The sequence below is a fragment of the Catharus ustulatus genome, chromosome 10 (assembly GCF_009819885.2).
Source record: "Catharus ustulatus isolate bCatUst1 chromosome 10, bCatUst1.pri.v2, whole genome shotgun sequence".
NCBI classification, from domain to species: Eukaryota; Metazoa; Chordata; class Aves; order Passeriformes; family Turdidae; genus Catharus; species Catharus ustulatus.
The window spans coordinates 11,032,239-11,053,621 of NC_046230.1; the positions used below are offsets into that span (position 1 = coordinate 11,032,239).

General features: G+C 38.3%; 1 protein-coding gene across 6 annotated transcripts in view; it reads right to left on the reverse strand.

Moving 5' to 3' along the window:
- The window catches only part of TRIP12 (thyroid hormone receptor interactor 12), a 76,718-nt gene that overhangs the window by 41,201 nt on the left and 14,134 nt on the right, over positions 1–21,383 (reverse strand). For 4 of the 6 annotated variants that reach the window (XM_033068268.2, XM_033068267.2, XM_033068265.2 and 1 more), the window contains exons 2-3: positions 8,832–8,978; positions 413–538 (exon numbers count right to left, since the gene is read on the reverse strand). In XM_033068268.2, the coding sequence (XP_032924159.1) occupies positions 413–538; positions 8,832–8,929 (224 nt within the window). In that variant the 5' untranslated portion in view covers positions 8,930–8,978. The remainder of the gene's footprint in view (positions 1–412; positions 539–8,831; positions 8,979–21,383) is intronic. The other 2 variants (XM_033068270.2, XM_033068269.2) reach the window with 1 other exon arrangement.

A 21,383-nucleotide genomic window follows, 5' to 3' on the forward strand; every position in this document is an offset into this window, starting at 1 on the left:
AGAAGCATACAAAGAGCAGAGAAGTAATACCAAGATTATTACCCTGAGCACATGCCTATTTTGGATTATTGCACATTTCAATTCATACTGGACATTGCTCTAAACTCCTTGGGCAATCTTCCCCCAACATGAAGCAGATGAAGGAGAGAAAGACCTTGCAAGTATTCCAGGACTAGTTATGCAGAAATCATTTCCTCCCCCTCACTGATGGAATGCTCTTAGTTGGTGAATTAGAAAAAGAAAAAACAAACAGAACTGGAAACACTGAAATATATCCAGTGAATGCAATACCTAGATTAGTTAAATATCCATTAGTCATACATTTTATTAGAACTCCGTATAACTCAATAATTATAGGAATTTTTGAAGTGCAGATAACAATGGTTAACATATGAATATGAAGCACAATTACCTTTTAGAAAAGTGTCCCTTGGACTGCTCAGAAGTAGTATTAGACTGCACTTTGGGTGTCTTTGAAATAGATTTTCTACTCTCAGGAGGGCTATGTGCCTTATGTTTTGCCTGCCCTAAATGTGACCTGTCAGCAGAAAGTCAAAACAGAAAGCTATCAGGATTCCAAGATACAGATACAGACCTGAAGGAATATTTTTATTTTTGGAGCATTTACACATATTAATTTAAAGCTACAAGTTTTTCCATATCAGCTCCTAATATTAAATCAGCATGATGCAGTTACAAATCACTATCAGTGTAACTGTTTTGCAAAGCACACAATTATTTAGTCATTTTAAATGAATAAAACATCTCCTTACATCTGAGTTTTGCAGATAAGTTCAGATCTTTCTGGTGTGCAAGATTACTGAATTATTCACTTAAGCATTAAGCTAGCACAGTAAAACACCAGACTAGAGCATCTGTCAAAGATCTCTCCTCAAAAATAGATATATATTCATCTACCTCCAGATTTCAGGCATTAGGACTTCATACAGTTATGATTATTTACATCTTTGCTCTTCAGTTTATAAAAACCTCAAGTGCTCAGAATGGGAATGCAGCCAGTTCCACTTGGTAGGAAAATCAACCATACCAGTTATTTTCTGGCTGCAAGATCTACCAGTTCAAAGGATTGAGAGCTGTTTGGTAACAGCAGAAGTAAGAGAAATGAAGAAATATACACCACCAATAGAGGCAGTCAAATGAGACAGGAAACTTGTGATGTCAGAGACAGGAATGAGTTTCACATAGATAAGCTGTAAGAGGTCTTATAAACAGCTTTCAGCTGCATAAAAACATGGTTTATTGTATGAGCTCTAACTGAAGGACAAAGCTAACACTATACACCATGGATAAAATTTAAGACTTAAGTGACATCTTCATATATTCCACATTTACTTTGAAACCCACTCAGAATTACCATTTGCAAGACTCAGAAGAGAGTGCTCATCAGCATTTAAAACAGGACAGTATAAATAATTGCTAAGGCAAGAGACATCTCACTTGCCTGGATAAAACACACTTTGGACTCAGCCGGTACCAGGAAAACTCCGCTGCACATCTGCTACCTCTGAAAAACCTCAAACTAGTCTAGTATTAATGCTGAAAGAAGCAATGTTTCAAAGCTGAAGAACTGCTGATTACATGATCATATGCTGTTAACCCAGGCCTAGATAGCTTTTGAGTTGAGCTCTGCAAACATCCATGGAGGCTGGGGAGAAATGTAGACTTTCCATTTAAGCATCCTGCTTCAACCCATGACCCCAAACATTACAAAGTTTGGGCCAACAGACTAAGTGGAAGTGGTAAGAGTTCTATAAGCTTTAAAATAGCTTCTTCTAATGAAATGCCACAAGTCTAGTAGTAAAGGCAGAGCTAAGTATATTAGACTAGAAAGCTTCCCCATCCTCTTCAGGATTTCAACACATACTTGAATCTCAGTAGAAAACAAGTACCAAGTCTAACCATCTAGATGATAACCAAATGCTAATTTGCTTAGAGTCAAAACAGTAAAGCTTCAGTAACATGATTTTTTTCTTGATAACTTTCCTCTTTCTGCTTTCTTCTAAATTATTCTCATTTAGGCAGTTACTCATATGAATGCACATAGACAGTACTTATTCAACACCTTCTGTGCCCCATCTAAGAGCGTGTCAGTCTGAAAACATTAAATTAACAGCATCTTCGCCAAACTCCAGTAATTAATTTTTATTTATCATACTGTAAGAAACATTGTTTACTATCAAAAGCAAGTGAAATAAAACAGTCAGATCTTAAGATCACAATAGCAAACTCCATCAAGGTAAACTTGGGAATGTTCCACCTAATCTTGAGTGCCTGGATTTTACTTTTTCCAACAAAAGGTTAAGGCGTGAAATTTAATTTTCCCCAAAAAATATTTTTATTATGGGAATAACAGATATTCTTACATAATTTATACTTGGCAGAAATCACAAGTCTTATGTAAGCTAAACTGATCAGGGTTCATTTATTCTGAAGTATATTTTAAAAGGTTGCTTCCCGGTAAAGATTTTTGTTTTGCTTTAGATATTCACAAAACACAATAACTGAAGGACTTTTCAACTAAAATACTACTAAAACAATAGATGCAAAACATGCACTGCAGAGTTTCCACTTGCTTCCGACTCCTTCCCTTTCACATTTAAACCTCATTCTTACAAGCTTCACAAATACACTTTCATACCAACGTCCAATTTGTATGGACTGTTAAAGCTACAGCCATATCCTAGGGATCATGTATACATGCAGAGTATTAGCATTTGCTTTCTTTACCCATCAACCTATCAGTACAAAACAGCCTTCTGAGCAGAAAGATTACTCTAGAAACATCACAAGTGGGGAGTCACAACTGAGGAGAATTTTTAAAAAAAAATTATTTTAAAACACCTACTGTGCTCTCACTTCCCATTTTGAGTTTATATAGCAAAGAGAAGATCCACAATACAATAGGAACTGTGCATGCCATAGCATGTCAGTCAACAGGAACGTGACATGAACTCTCCTTTCAGGTTTATACAAGAACAAGAACACTGAGAATTTGATTAGAGGATTAAGGTAAAAACTTTAACCATATACCAACAAGTATCACTGTCCCAATTTATATTTAAGTTGTGAGTTTACTTAAGGTCTGCTTAAAAAAGTTAACTCACATACAAAGAAAGGTAGTTAGAATAGTCTGTAAAGCTCAGAATGACCAATGCTTGCAGAGCAATGAAGTGCTATGGAGGATACAGGCACAGTTGGAAGGTTGATTTTAAGGTTGCAAGCTACGTGTACTTTTGTCTATAATCGAAAGCTTTTCACTTGTAACTTACCATTACAAGGTCTTCAGTCTTTACCATGACAGTATCATTCATTAAGAATCCTCATTCCAGCAACAAGTGTTTTGAGAGACTAAGTTCCCCATTAATGACAAAAAAATGATGAGCTAAGTATTTATGAGCTTGCATTCATCCATTTCCACTCTCAGGGGCAGCTCCAGAAAGACTGAGCTCCTGCTGCACCTCCAAAGTTGTGTTTTGTAGAGGTATTTTGCTTTCCTTCCTTCCCCAAACTTAAGGACAGTTTCACAAACAACTCCAAGGCTTCATTCAACTGGGCAAAACTGTCTGCTGATACACACTTTAATTCACAGGCAGACACTCAAGTTTAGAGTAACACACATACAGAAGTTGACAAGCTAACCACCATTTAGCTTGCTGTGTTATATAAACAATATGGTGGAAAACGCCAGCCCTAAGCAAAACCATAATAAAGAACCAACTAGAACCTGTTCTCAGAGAGTTACTCTGTGTATATTAAAAAAAACCCCAAAACATACCTTTTGAAGTTAGTTAATAAACAAAGCGTTTAATCTAAGTCATGTTCCTCAGCAGCTGTGCACTATTAAATGCTTCCAAAGTCTGCAAAAACTACCCTTTTATTTCTGTCAAAAATTAGATTAAGAAAAAAGGGATAGCACAGATGAAAAAAGCCTCGAAAAACACCTATTTTCTCTCCTCATAAATACTCCAAATCCCTTCCTCACCAAGTCAAATATCATATTTAGTTTTTTACAGGTCTCAGGTAAGTTCTTACCAGCTAACAAAACACCAAGGTTGGTCAGAAAACAAATCCTGTTTAGAACAAAAGAGATAACTGACAAATGTACTCTTTCAGCTTATATCAAAGTCCTACGGCCAACAAGGATCTCATTTATCATTTAGCCTTCAATTCCAAATACACGAGAACATGTACATATTTTATTCCAAAACATTAAAATTTGCTTATAAAGTACCCTACTTTCATATAGAACAACAGCATAGCAGTCATTTATGTTGAAGGGATATGCTACTTAAATACAACTCCTAAAAATGTCTTAAGACTAACAGCATGCAAAAAGATAAACACCACTGTCATTTAATGCCATTAATAAAAAAATAGTAATTTTTCAGCACCAGTTAAAAAAAGTTCCAGTACATGGGCCCACGTCCATTACTGTATACCAACACAGTGCAACACTGCTCACAGCTAAAAGGAACAATCCACTGCTCCATGTCCAGAAAAGATCTTATTGTATGCCTCATAATACCACTTCCAAACTGCCCTCATTCAAAGTAAATCCTATGGCATCACTGGGAACTAAGCCAGCGGGGGCACAATTCTTCTACACACATGGTAACAATGTGTATTAATACAGTTAAGAAAATGACAGTAAGTACCTTCCACCCCCTCCTCCTACCCCTACCAAAAGAAAGCTTCATTAACACATCTGCTTCAGTTTACTGCTGCAAAGGAAAACTTTAGCATCATTATTGCTGCCTTAAACATCTGGAAAGAGTCACCCGTCAGTGGAGAGTGCTCCAAGAGACACTTCAGACAGGGTTCATGCTGTACCATTAAAAAGGTGCCATTGTAACAGCAATTTTAAATTCAGAGGCAAAGGTTAAATACTTTTCAAAATGGCATAAAACCGTTAAAACAGTAGTACCCACAAGAGCTGAAATTCATCCATATTATAGCATCACTACTGACAACAGAAAGTGAAGAATCACATTAGTCCAAGTCCATCAAGACCAATCTGCTTACATGCATACATGGGGAGGGAATGACACACCACCACCAGTTCATATACCCCTTTTTAAATACAGACCCCTTTTTTCTTTTAGAGAAAAGCCCACACCACTGGTGCAGCACAAACTGCAAAAAACCAGCATCTGTCTTTCTACACTTCCTTGAGCCTGGTATCATTGTTTGTGCCTTTAAACAATGCACCTCAAAATTAAACTCTCAAAGCTCCTATCAGGCATCCCCTGCTCACTGTGACTCAAGTACTGATGTTATGGAGACATCAAACAAGCCCAGTCTAGAGGAAAATGGGTTTGCATTGCTGCTTCCCGGTTAAGCCAGTCTGTCAATACTCAACAGGAGGGAGATTCTGCATTTAGAACAGACCAGAGAGAAGTTTGGAATTTCCAAGGTCTTCATACAAGCGAACAGTAGCAGCTCAGCAAGTTAAACTGGCAGTGTTTTAACGAAAGACCTTTAAGCTGAAGAAGTGTCAAAGAGTATAGGAGACATACATTAGCACTTCAACTTGGCAGCTCTATCATTCTCCTCTCTAAACACTTTATCAACTAAAGTCCCTCGCATTCACTCACCCAGCCAGAGAATAAAAGATATCGAGGCAACTCTAAGGCTATTACAAGGCCATCTGGCCATACAACACACTTACCTTGGATTACTGGCCTTCAAATCCAAGTCTGAAATTATGAGTGACAAACTGCATAACCTCTCCAAGCTTTCGTCACGTAATTTGTATTTTGAAAATGCATGCACCTCAGCCACAAAAAAGCTTTAAGAAAAAAGCTGTTGCATTTCCAGCACTGAGAAAGCTATTTATACAAAGCAGAAATGCGATCAAGTACACAAGTTCAGACAGTATCGAAACCTGTCCTTGCTCGAAGGGTTATGATTGCATATCTATGACCAAAGTGAAGTAACCTCCAACACTTCAAAAGGTGTGGCCCTTAAGTCTGCTTACAAACTTTGTGGCTAATTTTAGGCATGAAGCAACAACCCTCTACAGAGTCACATTACTGTCTAACTCCCTCTTTTTTTATTGGGAAGGGGGAGGTGTTGGGAGTTTCTAATCTTTGTGTATTGGTTTGTTGCTTATTGGGGAAGGGTAAGAAATATGTGGATGTAATAAAGTGGCTGACTAAAATCTCACACTGTCTATACAACATCAGTAAGTAGTAAGGACCAACAGAAGAAAATCTATAAAGCAAGACAGCTGCCATTAAGGATCAGTGTCCATCATCTCTGCATATGAATGATTTCTAATTCGAAGCATTCCAGATTACAACCACAAGTGACCAGCATACACAAACTGCTCTCATAGAGCACAACTTTTTCAGTTTCATTCAAAAACATTCCCATTCAAGTGCTCCCAAGACCACTGCACATTAGCCAAAGCACAGCAGGTGAGGATGACTGATTGGCTTCAAAAGAACAATCCCAGCTCCAACTGAAATACTAACATAGATACATCCCAAGTACAGTTATTAGCACAATATAAGCATATTATTGAAACTAGTCTTCCCACAGTTTGTTTATTCTATTTTAAGTGATTTTACAGCTGAAACTCAGGAGCTTCATTTTACTGATGACAAATGCAAGAAAGACTAAAAACAAATTGTCTCAGACATCGCAAAAAAAACCTTAACATAAGGAAAGGTGCATGTTTTTTTGCTCAGAGTTTGTTTGGGGTTTTGCTGTTTTTTTTCAAATATAGCAGTTAAAGTAGTGTTTATCACTGGAGTACAGCAAGGCATAACAAGACACACCAAGCTGTGAACTCCAGACTCTCCTGTATTCTGCCCAGCAGCAGAACTGAAACATATTATACCACTGCATGCTAGATACATGGAAGGGCGAGTCCTGTGAGCTTTGTGTCCAAAGACAGGCACTAGCTAAAAACCTGAGAGCCTGACTTTCCATGTCATCTACAAGTTTTTTAAGGACCTGCCAGATCTGTCTCATTGGTCAGATAGAATAGCCATTTTTACCCAGCACTCTACTAAAAAGGAGATGCTGATGACAGTAAAAGAAGATGAATGAATTCTAAATTTTATATTAACCAGCATGCTTTAACCAGGTCTTTTTATAGGCTTTGCTAGCTCAAAAATGCTTGCTCAGAAATGCAAAGGCAGGGGATGTCCTACTCCAAAGAAACCCAGATTCAAATAGGACTGTAAGCTTATTCCATCCTCTTGACTTTAGCAAGGAGCTCTGGCTCTGATAAACATCTAACACAGTTCAAGAGTGCAATACACTCTTGTTCATGGAATTCTGGCACAGATCTGGTGAGGGGTGGGAGAAGTCCAGTCATTTCAGACAAGTGAATCTTCAATCATTGTATGATAGCGTAACAGATCACAATACACCAAAACAACGGATGAGTTACTTTCTTAAAAGGAAACAGTACTACCCTTAAAATTCTTCAGTTTGGCTGACTCACTCACTGTGGAGCTTCTCCCTGGCATTTTGCTGTAAAATCTGAACAGTAGATATCTGAATAATCCCCCATCTCATCTCCAAAGAACTTGCCCCAAATTCTTTATTCTAGAAGAGTTTTATTTGCCCTAGGTTCAGCATAAAAGGAAAGAGTTGGTAGGGCAATACCTAATTTAAACATCCACTGAGATGCAGAGACAAAACAGAATGGGCACAAGGGAATGAAGGGTTCACTGTGCCTCAGTTAAAAGCTATTCTCCAAAACCAATTCTAGTTTACAAAATAACAAGCTACATAAGGAGCAACTTCCCCTTCCTTATGCCACATTATTTGAGGGGAGAAACCTCGTGGTTGTCATTGGCTCTTCCACTTGGTACAGTAGACTAGTTTAGAGAAAGTGAAGCTGCATTCTTCAGATTGAATTACTTCTTCCCAAAGCTCCTTAGAAGTTGGTCTTCTTCATCCATTCTAAGTTGTTCAACTTGTTCTCAGTTAGACTTTACACTAGTAAGTCTACTACTACTTACACTAGTACACCTCATCTTCATTAAACTTCATAGCCCAGTTCCTTCATAGCAAAAAACTTCTGTGCCACTGACCTGTAATATTTTAATACTCATCCCAAAATAATCAAGCCCAAGATACACATAATATATTCAACAACTGCACCAGTAATGTATCTGAGGGAGTAGATTATAGACAGATTTGCCTACCATCATGCTATAACCTTTCTTCATTAAACTGATCTTTTAAACAAAGTTAAAGAAATACTTATATCCCCTACAGGCTTCATTCATGGCAGTAACTATATAGTCATCAATGGAAAAGTTGAATGGATCTTCTTTGTTCTGCACTGCAGAGGCAATCACAGAGAAAACTCAGTCTGGTCCACTTGCTCACTATACTGTATCAGGCATATTAAATGATGACAAACCTTTTTTTGCTTGAATTATTCAACAGCTGCACAGGATTTATATGCAGCACAAAGCTAACAGAGTACCAGTTATTAAATCTTCTCCAAGAGGAATACATTTTCCCAGATTCCCAGTAACAGACTCACCCTGCTATCCCCCTCCCATATTTTTAAGGGAAAAAGAGAAGGAAAGAATTGTTACTACCTATAATTTATGGAAAACAGCTTTTTCCCCCTATAGCTTTACTAATGCTATTCTAGCTGAACTTGTATGGTAGTGAGTTATCCATGGGTTTACCCCATGCAGTAACAGTACAGGTAGCATTTCAGGGGCAAAAAGATTTTATGCAAGTTTCAACGTTTGGATTGCAGGATGAAAAAAATGATTCTCCAAATCACATCCATGACACTGTTACACATTTGAACACTCAGAGAGCAGTCATACCTTCCTCCTACTGCGTTGTCTTGTGGCTGGGCCCCGGCAGTGCTCCTCTGTGAACGTCGCAGTGACCCCCCTGGATTGCTATTAGGCCGGTTGGACATTGGCACCTCTCTCCTGAAGGGACATACCCTTTCTAGACACTATCATTCACTGAAAGACAAGAGAGGAAGAGCCATAAGATATGTGGCATGAGGACTCACCGTCATGCCTCTCAGAGGCAAACCCAAAATGCTATTGTTTAAGTAAAAACCAAAGACAAAAACTTTCCAACAATTTTTAGTTAAAAGACACAAGGACAAGGTTCTTCTCAAGAACATTCAGAACCTTAATACAGAGCAATCAGGTTTTGGTATATATAGCATGCAGATGATATACTGAACTAAGTGACCTTTAAAGATTCCTTCCAACCCAAACTACAAACTCTTCTATGATTTTGTGATGACACACTTCTTTTCTAGCAGGTTTCTCTAATTATAAGGAGACAGGACAAATGCAATTTAGGAGAATCTGTGTTTACCCATGTTAAGGAAAAGCTCAGTGCTTGATAGCAACAGTATTCAAGTATTTAAACTTTAATTGTAGGAGATTACAAAGCCCATTTCAGGAATAAGCAGCAGTACTCACAAAATAACTACAGTGCTTTCCAAAGAGCTTTCTCTAGTCTGATTTATGCAACTTTCATTTGCATAAAGCAAGATATACAGTCATTCAGGAAAAAAGAGTCAGCTTTATAATAAGGAAGTTCTGCTCATGAGAGCTAAATTAAAGGGAAAATGTGTTTGAGACAGAAGGATTAATGAGTGCACACAATTATTTTTAAAAAATAATCTATGATGGCTTTGTAGTACTACTTTTGGTATTGCTTTGTGACTGATAGAGGTCTACAGATATTATTTTGGTAGTTATTTATAGAAGACTACCATAACCCCCAGCCACAGTCCTCAGAAGCAGAGACATTTCAAGAACAAGCCTTGGTTAATTCCTCAGTGAAGAGAGGTGACTTCTGTATCCTGTGCTAAATTGGTATTTCCATGTAGAGCATAGCAACAGGACCACAACCAGCAAATCCAGTTTTACTGTTTCTAATTTTGTGAAATCTGGTTAAAAAAAAGGTATTTTCAGGTGAAAAAAAAAGAAGATGTAAGAAGGAAATAACCCAAGTTTAAGAACTCAGTCTATATGCTGATTTGGTACCTATTATATCCAGAGCACTGTAAGCAAGAAGTCTGTCACAAAAAAATTTAAAACATTGCAGCTTCAGGTTCAAATTCAAATGTCTCCAACAAAATAATTTTCAAGATCTGGCATTGTCAGTAAAAACAGTGAATAGCTGAACATAATTGTCTATTCTTCTCAAAAGGGCCTACAGAAGTGAACAAAGGTGACAGGAGGGGAAGGGGGGGACAGTGAAAGAATCCTAAATGATGCAGTTTTACTGTAGGGCATAAGAAACCAGGCAGATAAGCCCGTATTATACAAATCTTTACCTCACACATGATGTTAAAAGGAACATGTATATCATCCATATACCTGCACAGCACAGGAAATTATTGATCAGATTTCTGCTATCTCAGATCCAGTCTTGTTACACTATAATAATACAACCTAATATTGAAGGGTCACACTTAGCATGCCAGAAATACTCTAAATATTTCCAGGAATTGAGTAAGAATACAAGTTAGGCAGAAGAATTGCTCTCCATGCTAATTCCCAAATCACGGGAGTCAAAAGCATCTTTTGAAAGTTTTTCGTGTTCTTTCTACTAAGACCTCCAACATGGCAGCAAACACAGAAAGTAGATTTAATTAACAAATCACTTTTACCTTCATTTGTTCTGGTTGTTTGGTTTTTTTTTACCTTATGCTTAGAAACTTGAAAGAATCTAAGTAAAGCACAAATACACAATTCCACAAAGTACAGTTGTTTGATGAACCTCTTAGATAGAGGTCCTGATGACTAAGTTGAGAAAGTTCTAAACACTACTACACAAAAGGTGAACCTTCCCTCCTCACAATTGTTTCTTCTTGTTCAAACTCCTCAATCCAGTATTCTCACTAACAAAGTTTTAAAGCTTTTCAGTAAGATGCAACACCGTCAATCCACAACTTCTCATACTTTAGAATACAAAAAGATTTAAAATGAAACAGAAAAAGCTTGCAACTGCTGGAAATCATGCCAGCATGCTGGTGTAGCCAGATCAGCCAAGTTGAGGAGATCTTAAGTAGTAGCATTCTCTTCAGAATAGCAATGCAAGAAACAAAGCCTAGCATTAACCAGACTGAAAGCCGAGCAAGGGCCCAGCACTATCCAGGGGTCCAGCTGAAGTCAGTCACTGTCAAACGCTGCTGTGCATTCTCTTTTTATTTCCTTGTATTCAAACACCAAATGAAAAAAAAAAAATCTCTAGTATCAGAAATGAAGCATATTTTGTGCATTTTCTAAAAGGAAGGAGTTGTGTCCCCTCCTTGCACAAAGGTCAGCTGGCACTGAAACCATACTAATGCCAAACTTTCAGTCATACTACAAAATGGTTGTAGTATGTGGAACTGCCTTCCAGCAGGTTTCATCCTGCAAGGAGCATGCTCACTTAGACCTCTGCTACACACTTTAGCCATGCACTTTCCCACCTAGGGCCAGAGCATGGGCTCCACACACCACCACCAGAGCCAGCTGAAGAAAACATCACACAGGCAATCCTGACCCTCCCTACAGAAACTTTAGTTTAACACTGGGTGTGCTGGTTTTGTCTCTGACAGACTTGAATTTACTCAAAGTGGCTGGTACAGGGTTGTGTTTTGGATTTCTGCTGAACATAACTTTGATAATAGAGCACAGTGTCGGTAATACAGATGTTTTTGTTATTGATGAAAAGTGCTTAGAGCCAAGGCCTTCTCTGCTTTTTGTACGGTTAGTCATGCTGGTGAGGAGGTTTGAGGTGCCTGGGAGGCTGGGAGAAGACCCAGCAAGGACAGGTGACCCAAACTGACCAAAGAGATATTCCAGACCACATGACTTCATGCTCAGTAGATAAAGTGGGAAGAAGAAGGAGGAAGGGGAAGACAGAATGATGGTGTTTGTCTCTCCTGGAGAAGGCTGAACACATGCCCAACCACGGGGAAGTAGTTAATTCTTTACTTTGCTTGTATGCATGGCTTTTTGTTTTACTATTAGCTTTTGGTTTTCCTATTAGATTGTCTTTATCTTAACGTACAAGTTTTCTGGTTTTTACCCTTCCAATTCCCTTTCCAATCTCACTGGTGGGGGAGTGAGCGAGCAGTTGCCTGATGCTTGATAGCTGGCTGGGATTAAGCCATGACACAGGGTCAGCCAGACACTTTAAGCAGTCTGTGCTCAGAAGTTATGTAGCACAACGTGTTGTCATACACACGGTATTTTCAGCTGCGTAGAAGAATGAAATGACAACTGTTTTATTCTGTAAGGCATCTGTCAAGACAAGATGATGTCCAGAATTATTTTCTATATTGATACCTCTTGACTTAACTGCAATTCTTATTGTGTACTTGTTGCCATATGACTTCCAGTTTGCTTTTAAATTTAATGCAGCTTCATGATTCAGCTGTGACCTTTAACATTGAAAAGCCAACTTAAGTCAGCCACACAGTACCATGTGCCCAGTTAGTCCAGGAACAAAGAGATATATTCACAACTGTGCCTTCCACATCCTAAAACAGCAAGAGCCCAGAGGTTCCTAAATCTCAACTGTTCTCATTCAGACTCGTCCCTCGATCTTAGCTCACTCCAGGCATCCAGTTTCTTTCCCATCATCAGACACCTACATTCCAAAGAAAAAGTGCAACTCAACAGTGACCAGTTGAACGTGCCGGTGCAATCCTGCCAGATTTTAAGACAACTTCCTCAACTACACTGCTTCTTCCTCACATCCACAATAACAAAAAGCTATAACCATCCATCAGACCTCCATGCTTCCACAATAGACAATGCAAACAATGTTTGATTAAGAATCATCTTTGTTATAGTACAGGAAAGCAATTAGAATTAATTTCTGTAGACCTAACATACCCATAGCAAACACTACAGCTAATGTATGGTCAGCATATTGCTTGGAGAGGTTCTACAGCAACACAAGACAAAAAACTACCTGTTAGCTTGCAGTGAAGCCTTTACCTTTCATGTTGTGGAAAAGCCAACAGTAAATAACTAACATGCCTCCCTGTTTCTGAAGTAAACTGGGAAAACAAAGAACAACATAGCAAGCCTGTATCAGCCTTTGCTTAGCATCCAAATCATTCCGTGTAGGACAGGAGGAACTAATGTAGCTACCCTGACATAAGCTACTGAGAGAAAAAACAATGAGTAAACTGAAGAACTCCAACATACTCTAGGGTGACTAACAGGGTAACAAGGCTGAATTCTTCCACAAGGGCCTTCTTAATCTACTTGCATGAGGTCTGAAATGTATTTGGGGTCCTTGCTCTGTTTGGATTTGTTCTGTTGTTTTGGGTTTTAAGTTCTTTGCAAGAATCTTGGTAATGCAAGAGGTTTGGTTTTTTTCCCCCAGACTCTTGCACTCCCCTGAATATTTCAGGATATGTTTAGCACTTTTGCCTATAACGCTCCATTATAATACCTGTTACCTGCTTGGGGTTGAGCTAAGTACACTGGTCAGCACCCTTCCTCTCTCACAGTTTAGCCCAAAAAACCTGGTGCCTTATTTAATGCTGTTGTAGCAATTCAGCTCCTCAAAACTCTACAAACTTACTGCCCTGAAGTCAGCATGAGAAAAAGGGGGGGGTGGGGAAAGAAGGACAAGACAGGAGGATGTTTATTATATACACACCTTGCAAGTTCAGAACATTTTCTTCCAGCAAGTTGCACATCTTGCCAGCCAGAACCCAGAGTTCAGCATACATATCAGGAAATATTAAGCCTAAGACTTCGGATTTGTATTCCTTTACTTCAATGAAGACAACATTAATTTACTCGATCAGCTGTTTCTGTGATAAATCTTGTCATTTTAAGATAGAGACACTCTAAATATATAAACATACAACATTTAAAAGCTCAGACTTTAATTGTGACTAAACTGAAGAAATTACTGCCTACAGTTTAGTAACTGCTGAATTGTTTCAGATTTACATCATTTTCAACTAATCTCAGCTGCACCTCATTTTTGCTCACTGTTCACAAGGTTCTCATTTACCTGCAGACATACACACCTCTTTACTTGCCTTACAAGCAAGTACTTGCAAGTACTCAATTATTACTTCTACTTCAACAGCTGACTTAAATTAAGACGACTTTTTAGTCCAGGGAGTTGCTTTAAACTTAAGTCTTTTGCAGCTGATTTTGACACAATATTCTCCCTCCTGAAACTCTACAAATTCAAGAGTTATCCACTCATTCTTTTCCCACTGAGGTCCTCACCTTAAACAGATTTTAAAGCTCCATGAAGGTAGAAGTTTGTATTTTCTGTTTAGCAGCCTCTTGTCCCTTCTGCTTATAGATGTGGCTCATGGAAGAATTTTAGGGAGTGGATACAATAACACACTGAAAATTTCCTAGAAAAATTCTGCCACATGTCCTGAATTCTCATCATCCCTCCTTTCTCCCTAACAGTAAATTTCTATACACGAACAAGGGGAAAATACATTCTCCCATGAGCTGCAAGGTGCTGTAAGGCACAGTAAGGTGTATGCATTTTATCTGCATTCATGCAAATCCTGAGTTATTCATCTGCATGGAACCACTGAGCCTCAAGAAAATTACAAACTTTTCTTCTTTCAACATAAGAAGACCAAGCTAACACTTAATTTCCTCATCTGTTCCCATTTCCACCTTATCCCCACATGAAGAGTCATAAGTTGTCTTCATGATTCAAAGATGCCAGGGTGCAGAGGTTTCCATGCTACACTGCATCTAATGATGTAGAACTCACATGGCGACTTTTATCAGAATAACTTCCTGTGATACAAAAACCACACAATCATACTGAATCATGTATTAGGCTGGACTGTATTCTTTCAGTATTTTCCTTCTCCAAAGCTAGAGAAGAACTAGAGAACTACACACACAACTGCATGCACACACACCCAAACTACAGCAAATTCAGTACACACATGAAAATCTCCAGGATAAACTACTTCTACAGCCTTCTAATAATGTAACATTACCTCACTGCCAAGAAGACAGACAAGCAGGTACCAAGGAAGTTTCTTCTGGAAACAAGAACGTACAGTTGTAAGTAAATAGATTTCTACAACTCTGGCACAGAATTTCTACAGCTGTATCATTTTTGTCACTTCTCTTTGAAGACATTAATAAAGCATCAATGGGAAGACAAGCAGAGTTTAACAGCACTCAGAGGCGAACTCGTCTTCAGACCAGATGTCTTTTTGATGCAGAGTTCAACTAAGTACAAGAGTTAAATCAGAATTATTGAAAAAAACCTTGGCTGGAAAGAATCTCTTGAGATGATTGACATGGTCCAACCATCTGCTGAAAGCAGGACCTCAAATTACACTACACAGCTCTCATTCTGAGAAATGACAATTGCTAAACTATATTGACAAAATACACTGAGTCCTGAGCAAGAGGTGAATCACAGGAGCTACCCTGCATAGAGGGGAAAGGGAAACAAAAAGAAACCAAAAAACACAAATTAAGGTATCAAAACCTCACCATATATAAAAGCATGCAAAGATGACACTACCAGAATATCAGAAACTTTAAAAATTCATGCCATAGATGTCAGTTCAAGTAACCTGAGAGCTCAGATCTAACCTGTACACATACCCAATGACACACTTCCATCCCTTCCAAGGACAACTGCTCTGAGAAAAGAACTAACTATGGCCCAGCTCCTCACTGCATTCACACAGAGCTCAGAACAACCTCCCTCCCCTTTAGCTCCTCAAAAGCACAATCCAGCAACCTGGGCTAAAAGGAAGAACTAACAAAAACAGGCATGTAAAAAACAAACTTCAAAGGAGTCCAGTCTCCGAAGAGATTATAGATTAGGACTAGCTCATATGCCCATTTTTACACTGAGTAACTTTAGACAACATATAAACTCTTAGCCAGAGAATAATTTTCCAAGTGGCCAACAAAAAAGAGAAAAACCTCAGTAAAATAATTCTTCCTACATTCATTTACAGTGGAAGAGTTTTTTAATTTAGCTTCTCTGGAATCACTGGAATGATTTCAACAATAAAGAAAAAAAAGTAAAATAAATCAGTCAAGGAACAGAAGTTATTCCCTGTTCCTCTGTCTTTACAACAAAGAGCCATCAGAAAATTAAGGCAAACTTTGGGCCTTGCTACATTAGGAGGTCAGCTTTCCCTTTCCTAGGCTTCCAAGAGCTCAGCCCTTGCCTGCCCTTCCAGCCAAGACCGTGGCAGTGCTGAAGGCTGCCTTGGCAGAAAAGCAAAATGAGCGGCTAAGTGCCTGAAAGGATGCAACCACTAGGTAAGTTTCCAGACTGCATTTATGTATATACTGTCTAATGACAGAGACAACTGAGAAGAGAAAGTCTTCATGCGACAGAGGAAGGGAGAAGAGCAAAAAGTCTACATTTGTGATCTCCTACTGTTAACTGGAAGTTTAAATACTCATTTTCTGCAACCAGAAGATTTAGAAGTTCCCACAGGTGGTAAGAACACTGAAAACACCTCTGAAAAGATAAACAGCACTACTCCCTAGAGGAATGCCCAGACTGTCAGGATTATGTGATCCAAAAGGTCATCCATGCCATGACCCCAAGCAAGCAAATTAGCACATTTACCTACTGACTTCTGGCTGCTGTCCTCCTGAGAGGACTGGAAGATACAAGAAGTCAAGTATTGTTTAAGAAAAAAATGTAAATACACATATCACATGTTTCAGTGCTGATAAGAACAGTTCTATGACAGTGACTGAGTTGCAGAAGCTGAATAGTCTCCCCTGCTTCAAGCAAGTCAATTGAATTTGAAGTCAGACCGCAGAGACCTTTCATTGAACCTGGTACAGGAAAAGAAAACTAAAGACTTCTTCAGGGACCTGGAAGAAACAAAAATTTGTTCTATAAAATGACAGAACTGACAATCACCATTCCTTTAGAAATAAAACAACAGATTGGCCTTTATGCCACAGCCTGAACTTAAATAAGTCCTCCTGGGTTGTGGAAAAGTCAAATTGGAATAGCAAATGGGGCAATACTAATACAAATGGGGCAATACAAATACTCAAAATTACCAAGAAGTACGGGTACCACTGGCAGACAACAATACAACTAACTTGTCAGATGAAGAACCAAAAGAAACCTATAGATGGAGGGGAGGGTCACAAGTTAGCTAAAAAGACTTAATTAAGCACTTGCAGAAGTTAAGACAGCAAAACATTCCCACTCATCTGTATAGCTTAAACAAACAAAAAATAAAACTTGTACAGGATACAAGGGCAAGTGGAGGTGTATAAGGTCTGACTGTACAACTGATGTTCCCAGTTCATGGTACACAAGAATCCAGAGCTTCATTTCATTAACTGAAGGAAAAAAACCCACTGCATTTGTACACTGAGAAATCAAAACCAGGTCTAAATCTTAACTGAAATCTTGCAAGGTGGTTGAGAGGGCTACATAACATCACAAGATTAAAAGATTCACTCCTAAAGTCCTTTTTTCCTCTGGAAAAACAAATGCAGTCTGAGGAGAAAATTTAAGGAAGCTGCATGAAGCAAATACAATGGTCTCTTGAGGACATCCCTCTACAGCTCTGCCACATCCCTGCTTTCTATCTCTTATGCTCAGCAAGGACTGAAATATGACAATTTGTGTCACTCTTTGCATCATACTTGGGTTCCCAAAACAATACACACGTCAGTCAGATCTTTGAGCCTCATCCAAAGGAGAAACTAGGAAAAACAGAAAGCTTTTTTTTTTCTCTGTAGTTTTACATTATGTACTGAAAGTGCTGTCAACAGCAACTATTCCTCTTGTTTTTGAGTGCAGGAGTAATAAAGAGTTAACTATAAAAATAATCTCCTAGAACATTTACTCACTACTTCATTCAAAGAATTTGCCATTGTAAGAAAAAATTCAAATACTGAAATACAAATACACCAAATTTGATACCTCTCCATGTCACTGTTTGCAACATGTCCAAACCAGTTCAGTGACAAGTCTTCCTCTAGTACATGGTTTAACTTGAAATTATTAACAAAAGGAAGGGACTGCTGTCACTGCGGCAGACAGCCAGGACTCAAAGCTTCAAGAAAATATTTTCACATTTACAGCACCTGTAGTTTCTCAGTCTAAATTCAGTGATCTATATTATTGTGACTTCTTAACCAGCTAGACGTTAAGTTCTCAGGTCAACTCTGCAGCAGTTAAGTTTTTTACTACAGATAAAAAGATTATCAAAATCACAAGAACCAAAAGAACTCCTGAGTCAATCTGTATCAAGGAAGAGTCTGATCTGGATAGCTGCAAGCCAGCCAGTGACAGCTCAGCTTAAGAAGCAGCCCAGAGGTATTTAAGCCATGTCAGTAACACAAGATTTCTTAGACCACACAGAGAACAGGCAAACACAAACATAGGAAATGTTTGCTGCAAAATACTGAACCAGGTTTCATATCTTTGTTGACAGATCTGTTTCTCTTTTAGCACAGCAATGAGAAACAAAGGAAAAGTGAGAAATAAAATGCACTCAAAGTTTCATCTTCTGTACACTTCTGTCACAGAGAATAATTCTTCTGCCAAATCAGTCCTACACCAAGAGCCTGACTTCACCTGTACAGGACATTCAAAACTACTGTTACTTACTGACAAAACCTACACCAGGAGAGCCTCAGGATGTAATTCTGATACCACATGTTAATAGAAGTATAGTTTCAACTTGTAATAACAATGAAAGTAAGTTATTTTCCTTTTTAAAAAATCCAACAAAAGCAGCTCTCTCTAACAGAAAAGAATGCATTCTCCAACAGCCAAATTCTGACCAAAACCATGCTGTTTGTACATAAAGTGAACTGATGTGAAGAATTATTTCTTGCAGACTTTTAACTAAAAAAAACCACCATATGCAATAGAAGTAAAATCTTACCTGATCTTCATTTTCAGATTCTCTAGAAACCCTTGTTTAGTAGGGGCCAAAAGCCACTATCTGAACAGTGGTTTAAGCTTTCACTAACAGTATAATAAAATTTAAAACCCAAAACAAACACAAAACCACATTGTCTGGCAAGAATGAAGGAGAAGACTCTACTCAGAAGATAGGAATTCATTTGAATGAGGAGCTTTATCTTCTGTGAGGCACAGAATCCTTCATGAAGTACATATCAATAACACTGGCAGAAAAGAAGGCAAGCTAAAAGCAGATGGTCAAACTAAGACCAAGTAAAACAGGTGTGGCAAAGTTGGAAAAGGAGGCATTTATTACCAGAAAGAAAAAAACAGCTGAGTGATTTGTACAAATCTCAATTTAGTAGCTCATTTCAGTACTTTCATGCAAGTGAACCAAGAGATATTCAAAATCATCACCCACTCTACATCTGCCCTGGCCAATGCCCAGCTGCCTTTGAGTTGCACCAGATGGTGCCTTATTTGCAGTCTGCCATTCACCTGCATCTGGCACATACAGCCCTTAAGCAAAACCAAGTGCAACAGCACAAGACAAAGAGTGATGTGGTACACAGCCACATCCTACCTGCAAAGCCTGTTAGACAATACATGCCCCAGGTTCCAGTATGGAAGGTTTTCTGAGCGCTGCCAAATTCCTAATCAACTTTTGCCAAGTTGTCTTAAATTACTGGGATACCTATTGAGCTCAGTGGCTAGTAAAATGTGGTCACCCAAAGTCTAAATTAATGCAAGACTATCTATGCAATCTCCTACACAACTAAAAGGGTACACGCAAAAACAAACAAAAAAAAAAACCAGAAAGCAAAGAACTTTAATCAACCACTAGACTGAAGAAATTCAGAGACTACATGTTATAGAAGTTACTGCTGGAAAAAGAAACAAAACCCAGTTGACTTGTAAATGTAGATTAGAAAAGTGCCACAGGTGAACTCAAGACTACTAAGGGTATTATAAAAACAAGGTAAAGAAGCAGAAGATGGGGTCTTCATTTTGATAATAGCTTCAACTCTAAACCAGTATTTATTTGGTAATAGCAGCATGTCTTAAAGAGAAAAACTACAAAGATAAAAACAAACTTCAAAAAAATAACATGCTTCCAAGGCCAGATAAAAGGTACACATCTTTTTTCTACTCACCCTAGAATGGGTCCTCAGATTTTTGCAACTTCAAAATGTAATTCAGACAAGTTTGGGACAAATCAGGAAGAATTCAGGAGTTTTTGTGTTGTTTTTTTAATCACTGATTCAGACTAAAGCCTGTTGAGCTTCCTTCCCCACACTAGCTCAAGCAGGCTCTGCTGTTCTGAACAGAGACTTCATCCAAATGCTACACAGAAAAGGTCATAGGCCCAATGCATAGCAAGAGTCCTACGCCACATGACACAATCTGGGAAATGGTTTAATTGCAGTCATTGAGGAAGAAATCCAATTAAAACAGGTTAAGTTTCCGGCTTCCTCAGCACTGGATCTACATATGGATCTTCTGCTATCACAAGAACATTAACAACAAATAAGGGATTAAAACACAGGGAAGTTTTCTAAACTGGGAAATGCTCAACCCAGCAGCATCTTGCAGTTATATTCCACAGACACATTCTCTTGTAAATGTATAAATTTTTCTATGGACACTATATCTTAGAGTGATGTAATTAGGAGCAAGCTCCAATACACATACCAAGTTACTGACACAGGCACAATTAAAGACATTTACCTTGTATGAAATCATGAACCAAATTGCCTACCAAATATCTGTATAAACAGAAGAATTTCTGTGTAAAGCTGAGCAAAACAAAGTTACAACCCAAGAAACACCTGTTAAACACTAAGGATTAAGCTGACTTTAAACTGATCCTATGAATTGTAAAATCATGGCTTTACAGTGCTCAGAGCTATTCTTTCATGTTAAATACACTGAACAAAATACAATATTAGTTCCCACAACTGCAATTAAGGAAGGTTCAAACTTTTACAGTCATGGAAGAAGTTGTCAGAAGTCAGAGCTTTATGAAGGAATTAAACAACTTTATGGCACACTTTTTTGACAAGTGTCTACTCTACTTTTACACATTCTTAGTGCTCCATAAATAAAACATGGGAATGTTGAAGGAACAAGGCATTGTACATGATGCTGAACTTGAGCAAAACTAAATATTAGAGCTCCTTGAAGTGCTCTTTACCAGGATACCAGATTTAGTCTTAGTTTCAAGCTAGATAAGCTTAAACATCACCGAATACATACAAAAAAAAGTCTGCTACAAATTCCTCTCCTCCTTCCCTTATGTGCAAGTGCCACTAGGACATTTTTCTGCTTTACCTCACCATTGATTTTTACCTCATCTTTCCCAGGCTACCCACACACTTTCCCTGAACAAGAACAACTGTAACTATGCCCATATGTTACAGCTCACAAAACTAACAAGTTAACACTAACGAGGTGTTTTTCCTAGGGTCCTAGCAAGG